The sequence below is a fragment of the Rhinolophus hipposideros genome, assembly GCF_964194185.1.
Source record: "Rhinolophus hipposideros genome assembly, chromosome: 4".
In the NCBI taxonomy this organism is placed as follows: Eukaryota; Metazoa; Chordata; class Mammalia; order Chiroptera; family Rhinolophidae; genus Rhinolophus; species Rhinolophus hipposideros.
Genome location: NC_138050.1, coordinates 16,120,398 through 16,134,341, shown reverse-complemented (window position 1 = coordinate 16,134,341; position 13,944 = coordinate 16,120,398). Strand labels below are relative to the sequence as shown.

The window sequence follows — 13,944 nt, the reverse complement described above, 5'->3', positions numbered from 1 at the left end:
GTTATTTGTACCTAATGCTAAATACTGCTGCTTGGGGTGTTTGAGGTTGGGAATTTATGTCCGCCACGTCGGCGTTTATCTCCTTATTTCTACCCTTGAAATCGGGGCCCCGTCTGGGCCCCCAGCGAGGGCAGGGCGAGATTTCGGGAGGCAGGACAGAAGGCGCCGCGAACACAGCGGCTCCTCGCGGTCCCCAGCGCGCGTCGCCCAGGACCCTGAGAAGGGGCCGGGGCAGAGGACGCGGCAGCCGGGGGAGCGCGGTGGCAGCGCGGGACCCGAGTTCCTTCCAGCTCCTGTCCTCGGCGTCTCCGCCGAGCGGCACGCCCGGGAGCGGCGCTTCGCTTCTCTGAATCGTTTCTCGGATTGCCCTGGTAGCTCGGGATTTGGGGGGGCAGGGGCGGGGGGAGGGGGAGGGGGGGGCGTGGCGGCGTCCCGGAGCCGCTTCCCGCTCTGCGCTCCCTCTCTTCGCCACTGGGGTGTGCGGTGAGCTCTCAATGCTGCCAGTTTGCTTACCCACCGAGAGTCGAAGAGCTGCCCTCACCGGGCGCAGCTTTTCACCTGATGAGACGCGCGGAGCCGGGGACTCCAGAGGAGCCCGAGGTAGGGGGTGGGCTGGAGAGGTGGCGGGATAAGTGGGGTGGTGGGAGGGACGCCGGAGACGGGAGGGATCCCAGGGTAGGTCAGAGCAGTTCCGAGGTCCTTTGGAGAATGTAGGAAGGGGCTTCTCCGCAGGGGTGGAGGATTTTTATGGAGTTGGCTTGCAAAGGAGAGCCATTCTGCTGGGCTTGGGTCCAGCAGGGCCGGAGCTGGACCTTCAAGGCACTTTTGCGCTGGACCGCTCTCAGTGAGAACAAAGCATGAGCCCTGCGTGGTCCCAAGTGCTGTGTTCCGGACTCGGTGGCTTTTCTCGGTTCCCCAAAAGTGAGCACACAGACTGCGAACGCCCGCGAAGCACCCCCTCTCGAACTTAACCGAGGTTGGAGCAGGAAAGCTCCGCGTATTGTTTGGCCCGAGCACCCCATGTGAATTCCACCTGCTGAGATTGCCGCGGAAAAAGCGGAATTGCTGCATTTTATCCTTACCCTGCCAGCCTGACTGTGACCGCAAGGTGGGGTTTGCTATCTACCCCCTTAAAAAAAAGATGCTGTCAGGATAAAGCAAGTGGAGAACCATCGGAGGAGGGGTTATTTAGCCCTAGCAGGAATTAAGATTCAAAGGAAAGGGTATATTCAAGAGCTGCCCTTACTGTGTTATCACAATGGAATTCGGAAGGGTCTGAAGAGGTGGTGGGAAAGTGCACAGAACCGAGGGTTCCGGAAACGGGTTTATTTGACTCTTTCCTTACGCCTCCTAGCAATGAACTTCATTCAGTTTGTTCTTGAACTTCAGTTTCTGGTCTGAGAAGTGGGAGGATAACTGGCCCTACCTCACTTGGTGTTTTGGACGACAACTGGAGGGAGGGTAGTGTTTTGAAAAGTTTCAAGTGTAGTCTTTACTGATTAAGGTATCACCACATTGCTGCCCACACCTTCCTCCTGGCCACCAACAGAACCTTGTTTGGAGCAGAGTAAAGGCAGCAGCTTCAGGGAAATGCTGGAGTTTTCCAGATTACCTGTCTAAAGTGGCAGGAGGCGTCTGTTTCTCAGTCTCTTGTTGCAGTTCCTCTTCACCGCAGTACCTCGTGAAACTGCCCATCACAATGTGATGTCAGGGGACAGGAACTTTGCTTTCTGCATCAACTACTTCTAGGGCTTGTGCAAAGTGGGGGAGCTGCTAGAACCGAGAGTCGGTGGCCGCTAGGGAGTTAGATTTGATTAGACATGTTTTTCGTGAGACCACTTAACTCCGAAAACATTGCTTGATTTCTGAAGTTGGAGTTCTCAATTTCTAACACGGAAAATCTGTCAGAACCAAGGATAAACATCCAAGAATAAGCATTTGAGGAAGATAAGTAAACAGCTGAAGAAAGAGGACATTTCTGTCTTCTCCCCTCCCCCCACTCATCTGAAGGCACTCAAATAATGGCATCGACAAATTTGAATAGTTTCCCTTCCCTTGTCACTAAATTTAGATTTATGTGGAAAGGAGAGATTCACATGGTTGGTTGTGTTACTGTTAAAATTAAGCAGTTCTTTTTAGATAAGCATGCCCAGCTGTCAGAGATTATAAACATGAGCAATACTAGGGCCTGTATGTGATATTGTATCTTTCTGGGATACCAAATAAGGCCTCTGATTGGTTTTTCCATTTTAATTAACAGGAGTTGACGGATGACTGAGTTAAGAGGTTGGGAAATAAAACTGGGTCTCCATAACTGTGCTGACTTAAACTGAACTGTAAGTCTTTACTGTTCATAAAATCATACTGATGGTGATAATTAAACCTAACTTTTATAGAATGTTGTGTGTCAAACTGAGATATGCATGTTACAATTCATTTAGTTCTCACAATAATCCTGTAAAGGAACTGAAGCACCGAGAGCCTTGCCCAAGGTCACACAGCTAGTAAGTAATGTCTCTCAGATTGGTATAAAAATTATACTTGATTGGGACTCTTGTGGTTTTTCTTCTTTGGTTTTTGTTTGTTTGTTTGCACTTCTGCACTGTGTTTTATGCCACACATAGAGGTGACATAAGTGGTGAGACTGAACTCTGCAACAAGATTCCAAGGTTTGGACCCTGAGAATGCCACTGGGTTGCTGTGTAGTCTTGACTTTGCTTCCTTTTTCTGGCCCTCAGTTTTCTCATCCTCAAAATGGTGATAATGATCCCATATTTGAATGAATGCTTTATTTCTCACTAGAATATGAAGTGTAACTGTGGAAGTGAAATACTTCTCAGTGAGTAAAAGGAAGTTTTAGAGTCAAATGTTTTTGTCATCTATAACATTACGCTGGAAACTGGCAAATGAACGGAAGGTGGATGAAATTAACTACAATGTTCATGTAATTTGCCCATGAGTTATGTTTGAAAATTGTTCTTTTCCCCTAAAATAACTTTAATTCTGTTCTTGGACTCTTAGCTTTACATTTATTAAAAGAGATAAATATAAATTAGATCTCAAAGAGTTTTTTTTGTTTGTGTTTTTGCAGGTGTCAGGGAGGAAAAATTTTCCTCTACCCTTCTAGGTTCTTCTGGATGATCTAATCAAATTGACATGAGACAGATTAGCAAGAGAAAAACAAGTTCAAGTTTAATTGCACGTCTACCTCCTGTATTGATGGGAGAGACCCAGGAAAACTGAGTAACTTGCCAAAAGGCAGATGTCACCACCTTAAATACTACCTTGTGCTAAAGACAAAAGATGTTAGGAGTGATCAGTCAGTTATAGGGGGTTACCACAAAGAGCACAGCAAACAAGAGTAGATTGTTGTGCAGATTTAAGTCTGTGCTTTTTCCATTGAAAACAGGTTGCTAGAGATTTAGATATCTGCTACTTCCTGGTGCAGTGAGGGAAACACCCTTAAAAATGGAAATTTCCCTTACAGAAGTCCTTAGGTAAATGTCCTTTTACAAAGGGTAACTTCTACTTGGTTTTCCCAGCTTCTTCCATGTCTGTTGTTTCCTAAAATTAATATCCTAAAATAATACCCTAAAGAGGTATATTTTTGGGTGGCAAACTCTGCCCCGCTTCATAGGAACATTGAAAAGTATCCACGGCCAGTAGGTGCTTTTCTCTAGTCAATTTCAGGTGGTGAAAATTGGAAGGTGGAGTTTTAATTTCTTCCTACACTTTTCTTTCTACCTTCTTTTATTCCAACAAGCTATAATGATTCAGAAAACAACTGAATCATGAAAATATATCTAAAGTACTTCCCTATTCTCTCTTTCTGTATTTGGTAATTGCTCTCCGAAGAGAGCTTTTGGTACATACGGCCACTTTAAATCTTGTAGGTGAGAGAAGACTTAAACTCTTGTATATGCATATTTTAAGGGTATTTTAAACAATATGGCTCAACTGTCAAATCATTTAAACTATCCTAGGACCTATATAAAGTCTGTTGTTGTTGCTCACTCTCATTTAGTCTTAGTCTGTGTAGACATTTGGGCTGAGGGAGATAAGCATGTCAATGTCACTGACATTGCTGAATTCATCGAAGCCACTCTGTGCTTGGTGAATTTTGATATTTTGGAGAGTTGTTTGGGTTTGTGAGATTTAAAGGTCTTCCCTTCACCACTGTGCTGTTGTGGGTAAGACTGTGGACTTGGGAGCAAGTCGATTTACTGGCTCCATTTACTAGCTGTGACTCAGTTTCTTATCTGTAAAATGAAGGTAGTGATGTTGTATCTACCTCATAGGTTGTTACGAGGATTGTGGTGTGTGTGTGTGTGTATGTGTGTAGAAAATACAGAACAGTGCCATAGTAAATGTTAGTTATGAATTGATCATGGGTAAGATACCAGAAGATGAGTGCTATGGGAAAAAATAGGGCATAATAAAATAGTAAATACCTGTAGGGATTAGTTTTAAAAACGGCGATGGTGAGTCACTCCAAAGGTAAATCAAATAAAGATGGGGCGGCAGAGAGGTGGAGGGGAGGGGTATAGAGATAGTAGATAAAAAGGTCAGAGTGGTAACCTAGGGACACATGCGCAGATACAGCAAATGTGGGGGTTTTTTGTTTGGTTTTCAACTTAGGGAATTTTCTTATGGAAAATGTCAAAGTTAAAAGTAGAGAGAATAGTACACATCACCTTCAACAATTATCAATGGTCAATTGTATTTCATCCATACCCCTACCAGCACTTCCCACTGTATTATTTTAAAGCAAATTCAAGAAATTCTATCAATTATTTCTAAGTATTTCTAAAAGATAGGCACTTAACCAAACACAACCATGGTACTTAACCTTTTTAACTTTGTTTCCCATTTATAAATCTGGACCAGCAGAACCTCTCTTGCAGGAGGTTTAAAGGTGAGGATGGATGTCTGAAGCCCTCAGTGTAGTGTCTTACAATTGGTATTCAATTATTTTACCCATTGTGCTGATCTGTCTTTGTCAGCACTTACTTTTTGTTTTTCTTTCCTTGTTCTAGATGTTTCTATTGTGGCATTTTCACTTCTACCTCCTCTCTCATCGCCATACATACTTGTATTCCCTTGTAAACCAAAATTAATTTTCGACTGTAATAAAGAATAACAAGCATTTATTTGAGCAAACGGATCTGCAGCCTGGGAGACACAGATTCCCAGTAGAAACTTAAATTGTGTTTTGCCAAGACAAAGGGGTGGGGGCACATTTTATTGTGAAAGTTTCCACCCAGGTTCCCTATTAGATCTGTTTTATGTAAATGAGGTGTCCATTGGTCAAAAAGGAAACCAGGAACTACTTATAACAGTTGACTCAGAAGGGTTAAACTTGTAGGGGCAGAGTCCAGGAAGCCCATTCTGAGTTCATTCTGAGGTTCTTCCTGCTGTAGACTACCTGAGGAGCCCCTGTCAGCAAATGGCCCCAGGCTCTCATTATTTCTAAAATGAGGGCCCTCAGTTGACCATGGAGAGTCCATCTCAGAGATCAGTTCCTTCTCAGGTTCACAGTAAATGAATCTTTATTTACTCTCTATTTCCCCTTTTAACTTTCAGTGCCCTCGTTCACAGCCTACTTCCATCTTGTGCTCCTTTGATCTCTGTAGCCCATTCAATACCAGCGCTGTCTAGTCTTCCAGACTTTTATGAAGGAAGATGGGTACTCCCCCCCCCTTTTTTGACAGCATAGTTAAGATTCAGATAGAATTCATACAACACACAATTCACCAATTTAAAGTGTACAGTTCAGTGGTTTCAGGGTATTCACAGACATGTGCCACATTACCAGTAGATTTTAGAACATTGAACCCATTGTACCCTTTAGCAATCACTACCTATCTTCCCCCTACCCCAAGCAACCACTGATCTACTTTCTGTCTCTGGATTTGCCTATTCAGGACATTTCATATATATATATATATAGTTTCTCATATATACTTATATACGAACAATGCTGCCATTAACATTTGTGTACAAATATTTGTGTAAACATATGCTTTCATTTCTCTTGGGTATATACCCAGGAGTGGAATTGCTGGGTCAGATGGGAACTGTATGTTTAACCATACAGTTTGGAGAACTGCCAGGCTGTTTTCTAATATGGCACCCCCTTTTTATTTTGCTCAAACATGGGAATCTAGCCATCTTTCAAGTGCAGGTACCTACTTGTACTTTGGGTAAATGTTTATATTAATATTTTTTCTAAATATTATTTAGTTATCTAATCCTATTCATGTCTTTTTTGTTTGTTTGTTATTATATTTTTATGTATAAGGTTTTAAGTTGAACATTACTTAACCAGTGTTCCCCAAAGTGGAGGGTGTATACACCTTTGGGATACAAAATGATTCATTGGAAAGCAAGAACAAATGCTATTTTCATGTATGCTTTGTAATTACATAATGCATTGGAATAGCTGTGGGTATGTAAGGTTTATAAATAAATAGTGCAATATTGGAGGTGTCTGTGCAAAGATTTTTTTTATAAATAGGAAGGCATAATCATAACATTCTGGGAAAAACTGTTCTAACAGCATGAAATCAAAAATAACTGTGTGGTTCTTAATCCTGTGTTTTGTGACAAATCTGATGGGAAAATTTTTTAAATTACTTTGCTAATGAAATAGAAAATGTCTAATTTTAGTCCAGATGGACCATCTAAATACCAGTGGAAAGAGGTTTAGATCAGGTGTCAGATTTTGGTTTTTGTTCCACTTCTGCTAATTACTAATGGTGAGACTTTGGGCACGTCCCATAAGAGTCTCCATTTCAGTTCTCATATAGTCATAATAAAATGTGAAATATAACGCATCATCATTGTGCAGAGTGAGAGTGGTGAGTGTGACATACAAGTATGCAGTGACCAGAGGAAGTTAGTCATTTAGGTGTCTTGGGCAACTGTACAGTATTTCTAAACAAATATCTGGCATTCCTTGATCTTTGCCTGTGTTGGGTCTTCCCCTTCTTTCACCCCACCCCACCTATTGCTCTGATTGTTTTCTGTCCTTCCTCTATGTTCTGACAACAACCTTCTAAATTAAGGATCATTGCCAAAGGTAAATTGGTCACAAAGGAGTCCATGTGACGCCATCATTGCAGCATGTTTCCTTCCTGGGGCTTTAGTATTAGAATATAGTGTTCAGCACATGCTGCCCTGAAGGTGCAACTGTGTGAAAGTCACATTTCCCTCTGATTCTTGGCCACTGTTGGGGAAGCTGTGATGTGGTATTATTGAGCATCTAATGGTTTCTGTGTGATATGTGATAGTTTTAATCTGTTGACATCTTTGGGGATGTGAGTCTTTGTTTAAAGTCAAAGCGTGAAGGGAAGTAATACAAAAAGATGGGACGAGGTTCTGGGGAACTGTGTTAACCGAACAGTTCACATGCTATGGTTAAAGATCTGTTGACTCTCTTTGCTTGTGTTTGTTTATTCCCAGGCATGATCAGTAAGACACCATAAAATTGATAGAAATGAATTTTACCTTTCACCCTCAACTCTTATTTGCGATTTCTATTCTCTGACATCCTTTATTCTAAGGAAATGGTTGGCATATGTTTTAAGTTGTGATCTTCAATTTCTTCTAAAGGGTGACATCTTTTCTTGACTTCCTTTCTTGGGCAACAAATAATTAACATAACCATACTTAGGTACTGTTCATTCGTTTGTTCATTCATTCATATACTCAGAATATATTTATTGAGCACCTATTATGTGACCCCTGTTCTAGGTTCTGGGGGCAGAGCAGTGTCCAAAATAAAAATTTTTTTTTAAAAACTTGCCCTCAGAGATTTTACATTCTAGTGTTAGTCTTTGAGGTTAAATACAATGAGGATTAGTGCTAAAGAGTAAAGAGAAAATAAGAATTGGAAAGGCAGAGAGGAACTATTGGGGAGGGACAGTTGCCATTATTTATAAGGTGACCAGAAGGCCTCACTGAGAAAGTAACATTTAAAATGAGTCTTTACTCTGATGGTTCCCAAAAGTCTTCTGTTAGTAGTTAGTTCTGGGCCAGAGAAAATCCTAAACTTAAATCTGAGATGCTTGTTGTCCATTTCTGGAGTAACTTTAACATTGTTAAAGGTATTAGGAGCTAAATCTGCTCGTCTGACATCAAACTGCTGGATGCTTATGGTCTGAAAGACTTTTGTGGGGTCCCTGTAGGGGTCATGGTGGCTCATGCCCAACTGAGTCACCTGCCCCTCTTAAAAAGGTTGCGTCTTTATAGCCGATACTATGGCCCTGCAGTGGCCCTGGTGGTGCAGTCATTCTCGACGGGATCACTGAGTAATGGGCAGGGACCTGTCTAGAATGACTAGGCTGGAGAGTCCTGAGGTCTCTTATCTCTGGGGCCTTTGTTGCTGCATCTCAGTTAACTAGCAATCTGGTCTGTGCTTACACTCAATAGGAAAATCTCACTAGAAGTGATGGTGAGCTTTGCAGCTTGATTTCTCTACCTTTAAAATGTTTTTGGAAATTGATTTTATCTTTGTACCTAAGCATCTCTGAGTCAAAGGACCTTGTTTGTGACAGTGGGAAGCACTTGGAGAAGATGCCAGGCATTGCTTAGACCTACATTATCCACTGCCTGTCTGTACCTGAAATATATGAATGGTTTGTTTAGTCGCTCACTGTCTTCCCTCTATCAGAATGTAAACTGTTGGAGGGCAGGAAGCTTGTTATAGTCACCACTGTTAGCCCAGTGCTACCAAAACAAAAATAATGCCAGTCACGTAGCAGATGCTCAATATTTGTTTAATTGAACAACAGACTACAAGCCCTGTGGCTACAAGCAAGCGTATGACGGTATCTTATGGATTATCTAAAGATCAAGAAATAGAGATGTTGAGCCTCTATCACGAGGGCCTGGACTGTATTTCCAAGCATTGCTCTCGCCTCTGTGTCAATCGCCTTTCAGAGAAAGTCATGCTCCTTAATGAGCGTCCAACCTGGCTTGTCATCCTCTCTCTGCCACTACCCAGCTGTGACCTTGGACATCTCTTTGAATCTCGATGGGCCTATTCCAGCTCTAAAATGTTCTCCTTTTATAACCTGGCAAAGCCAGTACCTGCTGGTTATCTGTGTGAAACAAGAACAGCTTTGTAGAAGGAAGTGGAGCAAGCACCTGCTTCTGGAAATTACTTTTGATAAGGAAGTCTGTTTTTGCTCAATGCAGTTGTCGGTTTTGTATCCAGGGGACTCATAAATAACATCAATCTCTTTGAACTATTGACCTTAATCTGTTTATAAAAAATATAGGGATCACTATTACCACTTGTTTGAGGCTTTGCATTTTTCATATGATTCCACATATGTCATCATCTACACACAAAAATAGATATGACACATAGAGAACTGAGAAGAAAACATAACCTTAACAGCTTAATTCTCTTGGAAATAGTGAGGTTATCATGAGCTATGGATACGGAACTAAAATTGGAACTAGTAGGAGGAGAGATCTGGTAAAAGACAGTCAACAGAAAGCAACATGAACAAAGATGGTCATTGCTGTACAAGCGTATTTTTTTTAATAGTGAAAAACTGAAAATAAATTTCCATCAATAGGAGCCTGGGTAAGTAAAGTATGGTACATTTATACCATAGAAAGTGGTAAGACAGGGAAGAAGAATGATATGATACACACCCTCAAAACATATCATTGAGAGAAAAAGAAGTCAGGTAATAGAATGTGTTCAGTGTAATCCCGTGTGTGTATACAGAAAACAAAGTGTATCTTTTGATCTGACATATGTACATTAATTCATAGGAAAAGATCTGGAAGGAATAAAATGGTAAACAATGTTATGTCTGGGAATGAAGTAGGGTTGGTGAGACTTGGTGAAATGAGTGCTTCACTTTTTACTCTAAGCTTCTGTGTTTGGGCATTCTATAAAAACATAGTCATGGTTTCCTTTTGTAATTACAACACCCAAAGTTATTGAAGAGGAAACAAAGAGAACTAGGGGTGCCAGGTGAGATTTAAGGTCTGAGAAGGAAGATGAAGCACTTCAGGGTAGCAGTTTGTGCCGGTTGTCACCATATCCTGTGATATTTTGTGAATGGTGATTTGGAGTTTTTGCAGTATTTTTAGGATGTCATGTATATGTATATATAGATAGAAATATAAATAGAGATAGATATACTCATAGACATGTATAGTAGATCTCTCTCCATATACATACATATATATATATATATATATCTGCATCACTTCAAAATGTATGACCTAGAGTGGAAGGCCTCCAAATTAAGAAAACCCAAGAATTTTTCATAGAATTTTCCCGTGTACCTTCTTTTGGTCTATTTGTAATCATTAGGGGAGAAAATTTTCATATCTTTATGAAACATGGATTTAATTCTACCCCATATGAATAATTCTGCCACAGTAATAGAGCAGTTGTATTTAGCACAGAACTTGTTTCTCTAGCTCATGACTTTATTTCTACTTTGTTGAATTTGTTCATTTTGTCCACAACTTTTATTGAGCCCCTGCATACAAACAACTCTGTGACCTGGCAGACAACAGACAAGGACCCTGCCCTCATGGAGCTTATAGTCAGGGGGATAGAAGGGAATGACAGTAAGAAGCTAAAAAACAAAAAAAAAACAAAACAAAAAGCAGAAATTGAGAAGTCCTATTAAGAAAATTAAGCGAGGTGACGTGACAGGGAGTAACCAGAGAATTACTTTAAGAGAGGAAGTTAGGAAAGTCTTCTTGAGGAAGGAATTCATAAACCAAGGCACATAATAAGACAGGAAGGAGCCAGAGCTGTGATCACTTGGGGAAAGAGCATTCTAGCCAGAGGGACTAGAACAGTACCGTGAGGATGTGCGAGAGCTTGTAGGACTCCAAAGTTTGTGCAGGACGGGAACATACCATGCCGTAAGGACAAGGTAAGAATTTTGGATTTTAGTCCAGATTTGATGGGAAGCTACTGGGGGGAGAAGTTGATTAGGGGAAACTGATTTAGGTTTATAAAATATCTCTCTGAATACCTCTTGATTATAAATAGATAAGAGTAAAAGCAGAGAGACCCATGGAGAAGTTGGCAGGAGGTCTAGGTGGGAGAAGATGGTGACTCAGACTAGAGTGGTAGCTATAGATATCCACTTGCTAATGGGTTCAAGAGAGGGAAAGAGAGGATCAGAGATGACTCATATTTTGTAGCCTCACTTACTGGAGGGTATGGTATGTTCTCTGAGATGAGGAAAATTAGGGAGGAGCAGGTTTGGAGGAAATCAGTGTCTGTTTTGGATGTATCAGGTCACAATGCCCACTAGACAGATGTCTAGATATGCTAGCCTGGGGAGGTCAGGAATAGAGATTCATGTAGGAGGCATCTACATACATAATGATGGTACTATTGAAAGCCCTGGAACTGACTCCAAACTCACAGTCACCCCGTACCTGGGTGCTCCACCCTTCATGTAGGCTAAACTTGCCTAAGCAGACTGCTTCTGTTTCTAGGCCTTCCCTTTGCTGACCTCGCTTTTGCTGTTGATGGTTGCTTTGAGGTTTACAACGTGAAGGTCAGTGGGAGAACAGTAAAAGGACACGTGTTGGGCCTGTAATTACAGTGAGGAGAGCACTTCTCATTTGTGTAGCTCTTGACATTTTCATCATTACTGTATTTACTGAAGCTAAAAACTGAACTTAAAGTGAGCAGACAATTTTAAAGATAGATTCTAGATTCATACTGCGTTCTTTAGGTATCAAAAGCTAATTATAAATTTATATTGCTCTTATATAAATAAGTATTCATGTAAGTTACACGAAACAAAGTTTTTATTGCTATTGATTATCCTCAGTCTCACATGCCATTGTCTACTTTGTTGAATTACAAATGCAAACTAAATGAAAACAAGAAACTGAAAATACGTCTTTACTCCCAGATGATATTCCCATTTTGGGTTTGACATTTAGTTTCATTGGAATAATGCATAGATGTTTTACATTTTATTGTTTCATTAGCAGTATTCTTACACCTTTTATCCTGTAATAAAAATAATCTTCAATTATTTTTATGTTTTGAAAAAACCTGTCTTACTCTAATGTCATGCCCCCTATATTTGCTGCTATGGCCAATTTATTTATTTATATAAAATCCAAGTATACCTACTGTGCTGTTTAGGCAAAACACAGACTTTTTTTTTTCATCTTTTACCTCTTCAAAGGAATTTGGAGTTAAAAATATGATTGAGTCCTTATTTATCTTGAATAATTCTTGCTCACTACAGATAAGCTCTCCTGCCGCACAGCTGGCCACATGGTGAATTCAAGGCCCTAATCCAGTAATACAACGGCAGTCACATCAGCCCTGAGCCTGGGAAGATGGTGTCACAGTCTTCTGGCCGGCAAGATTCTCCTGTGGACCTCTGGGAAAGGGTCAGCAATTACGGTGGCAACATTGATGGTTTGCCCAGTCTCCTGGACTCTGACCACCCCCCCTGCCAATCAGACATCAGGGTAACGAGGCACAAAGCTGCCTGGATTAACCCCCAATGTGTGCAGCAAGAGCTGCAGGATTTGCCTCTTCAGGTACCAACAATGGGCAACAATGGCAGCCACTTTGTGGGGCACGCTGCCTCTCCCTTGGGCCCTTCACCATCGTCTCTTGAGGACTCCATGATGGGGACAATATTATCGAAGCCCATTGTGGGTTCCATGGGCAGCTCAGGTAATAAGAGCAGTGACGTTCCTTTTACCTCAACGCAAGAGTGGGCAATGCTCCAGGGTCGCTGTCCTCGAATGTCTCCATTCCCGAGCTCTAGGATGTGCACTGCTTCCCCACGTTCTAAGGCTAACAGTGCTTGTTTGACGCCTTCCCACCTGAGAGCTTCCACTGATAAAGGTAACTTTAGTCAGGGCTTCCCTCATTCCTGTTCGTTCACATAGCTGCTTTGTCTGGGTCTAAAGGTCTAAAGCCTGTCTGACTGCCTTCCTCAGGAGAAAAAAAGGTCATGGCTTTCCACTTGGACCAGAAGCCTGTGCCTTAGCTCATTTAATAGTCTCTTTGGCCCAGCTACCTGGACCATCACAGCTGGTGAAATGAAGTATTTCCTTTCTCCGTAGACTGTGGGGAAATGTCATCGTAGCTCAATGTAGTTGATAATGCCATCTGCCATCTTTGAGCTGGTGTGTGCCTTCAGGAACTTCCAGCTCATTGTCTACAAGGGAGACACTGGAAGTGCTGTCAGTTCTGTGTTGGTGGAAGGTGTTTTCAGACAGAGTGGGCCCCGTTGCATACCGGTACTTACTAGGAGATAAACTCACCTCACCTGTTATATATACCTGGATAGAGTGTGACTAGAAAACAGTAAGATTTAAAAACAGTAACCACAATTCCCCAAATGCTATTTAATACCTTGTTTTAAATGAAAACAAGGGCTCCCCTATCTACATGCTAATGCATATTGTTATTCTTAAAATACCAAAATTCCTAAAAGGAAACAGCCCATGCAAAATGCCAGGTAAGAGTCAATAAATTAGCTATTGTAGTTATAAATCTGTAGCATGCTTATTTTATTTTTACATATTCATTATGTTATATTCGTACTTTGAGTTAATTTATATTTCTGTTAGAACCCTAACTCAAATGAATTTAGTCAGTGAAGTTTTTTCCTTCAAAACAGTTTGAAAAGTTGCCAGCCTGCCTATGTGTGTGTGAGTTTATATGTGTGTACGTATAGATGTATTTATTTATCTCTCACTAGCAGGAACCAGTCCTTTTCCTTTCCTAAAATATGGGGTTTATTTGTGCTATTGGAGACTTTCCAATAGCACAAATAAAAGTCAAATATGATGACAATCTTTAACATATTATTAATTGCTTAAGAATAGCAGATTTGGGGCAGTCTTTCAATGAGCCGATTTTGAGATAATCAAATTTGAGCAAAATGAAACACTAATTAGAGGCCT

At 41.2% G+C, this 13,944-nt stretch overlaps 1 protein-coding gene across 3 annotated transcripts in view; it reads left to right on the top strand.

Annotated features, from left to right (window-relative positions):
• The first annotated feature begins 464 nt into the window (after positions 1 to 464).
• LOC308496921 (protein associated with UVRAG as autophagy enhancer-like) overlaps positions 465 to 13,944 on the top strand; it is a 34,845-nt gene continuing 21,365 nt past the window's right edge. The window contains exons 1-3 of one of the 3 annotated variants that reach the window (XM_081046729.1): positions 465 to 600; positions 2,261 to 2,336; positions 12,264 to 12,877. In XM_081046729.1, the coding sequence (XP_080902855.1) occupies positions 12,358 to 12,877 (520 nt within the window). In that variant the 5' untranslated portion in view covers positions 465 to 600; positions 2,261 to 2,336; positions 12,264 to 12,357. Of the gene's footprint in view, positions 601 to 2,260; positions 2,337 to 10,742; positions 10,920 to 12,263; positions 12,878 to 13,944 lie in introns of those variants that run through there. The other 2 variants (XM_081046730.1, XM_081046728.1) reach the window with 2 other exon arrangements.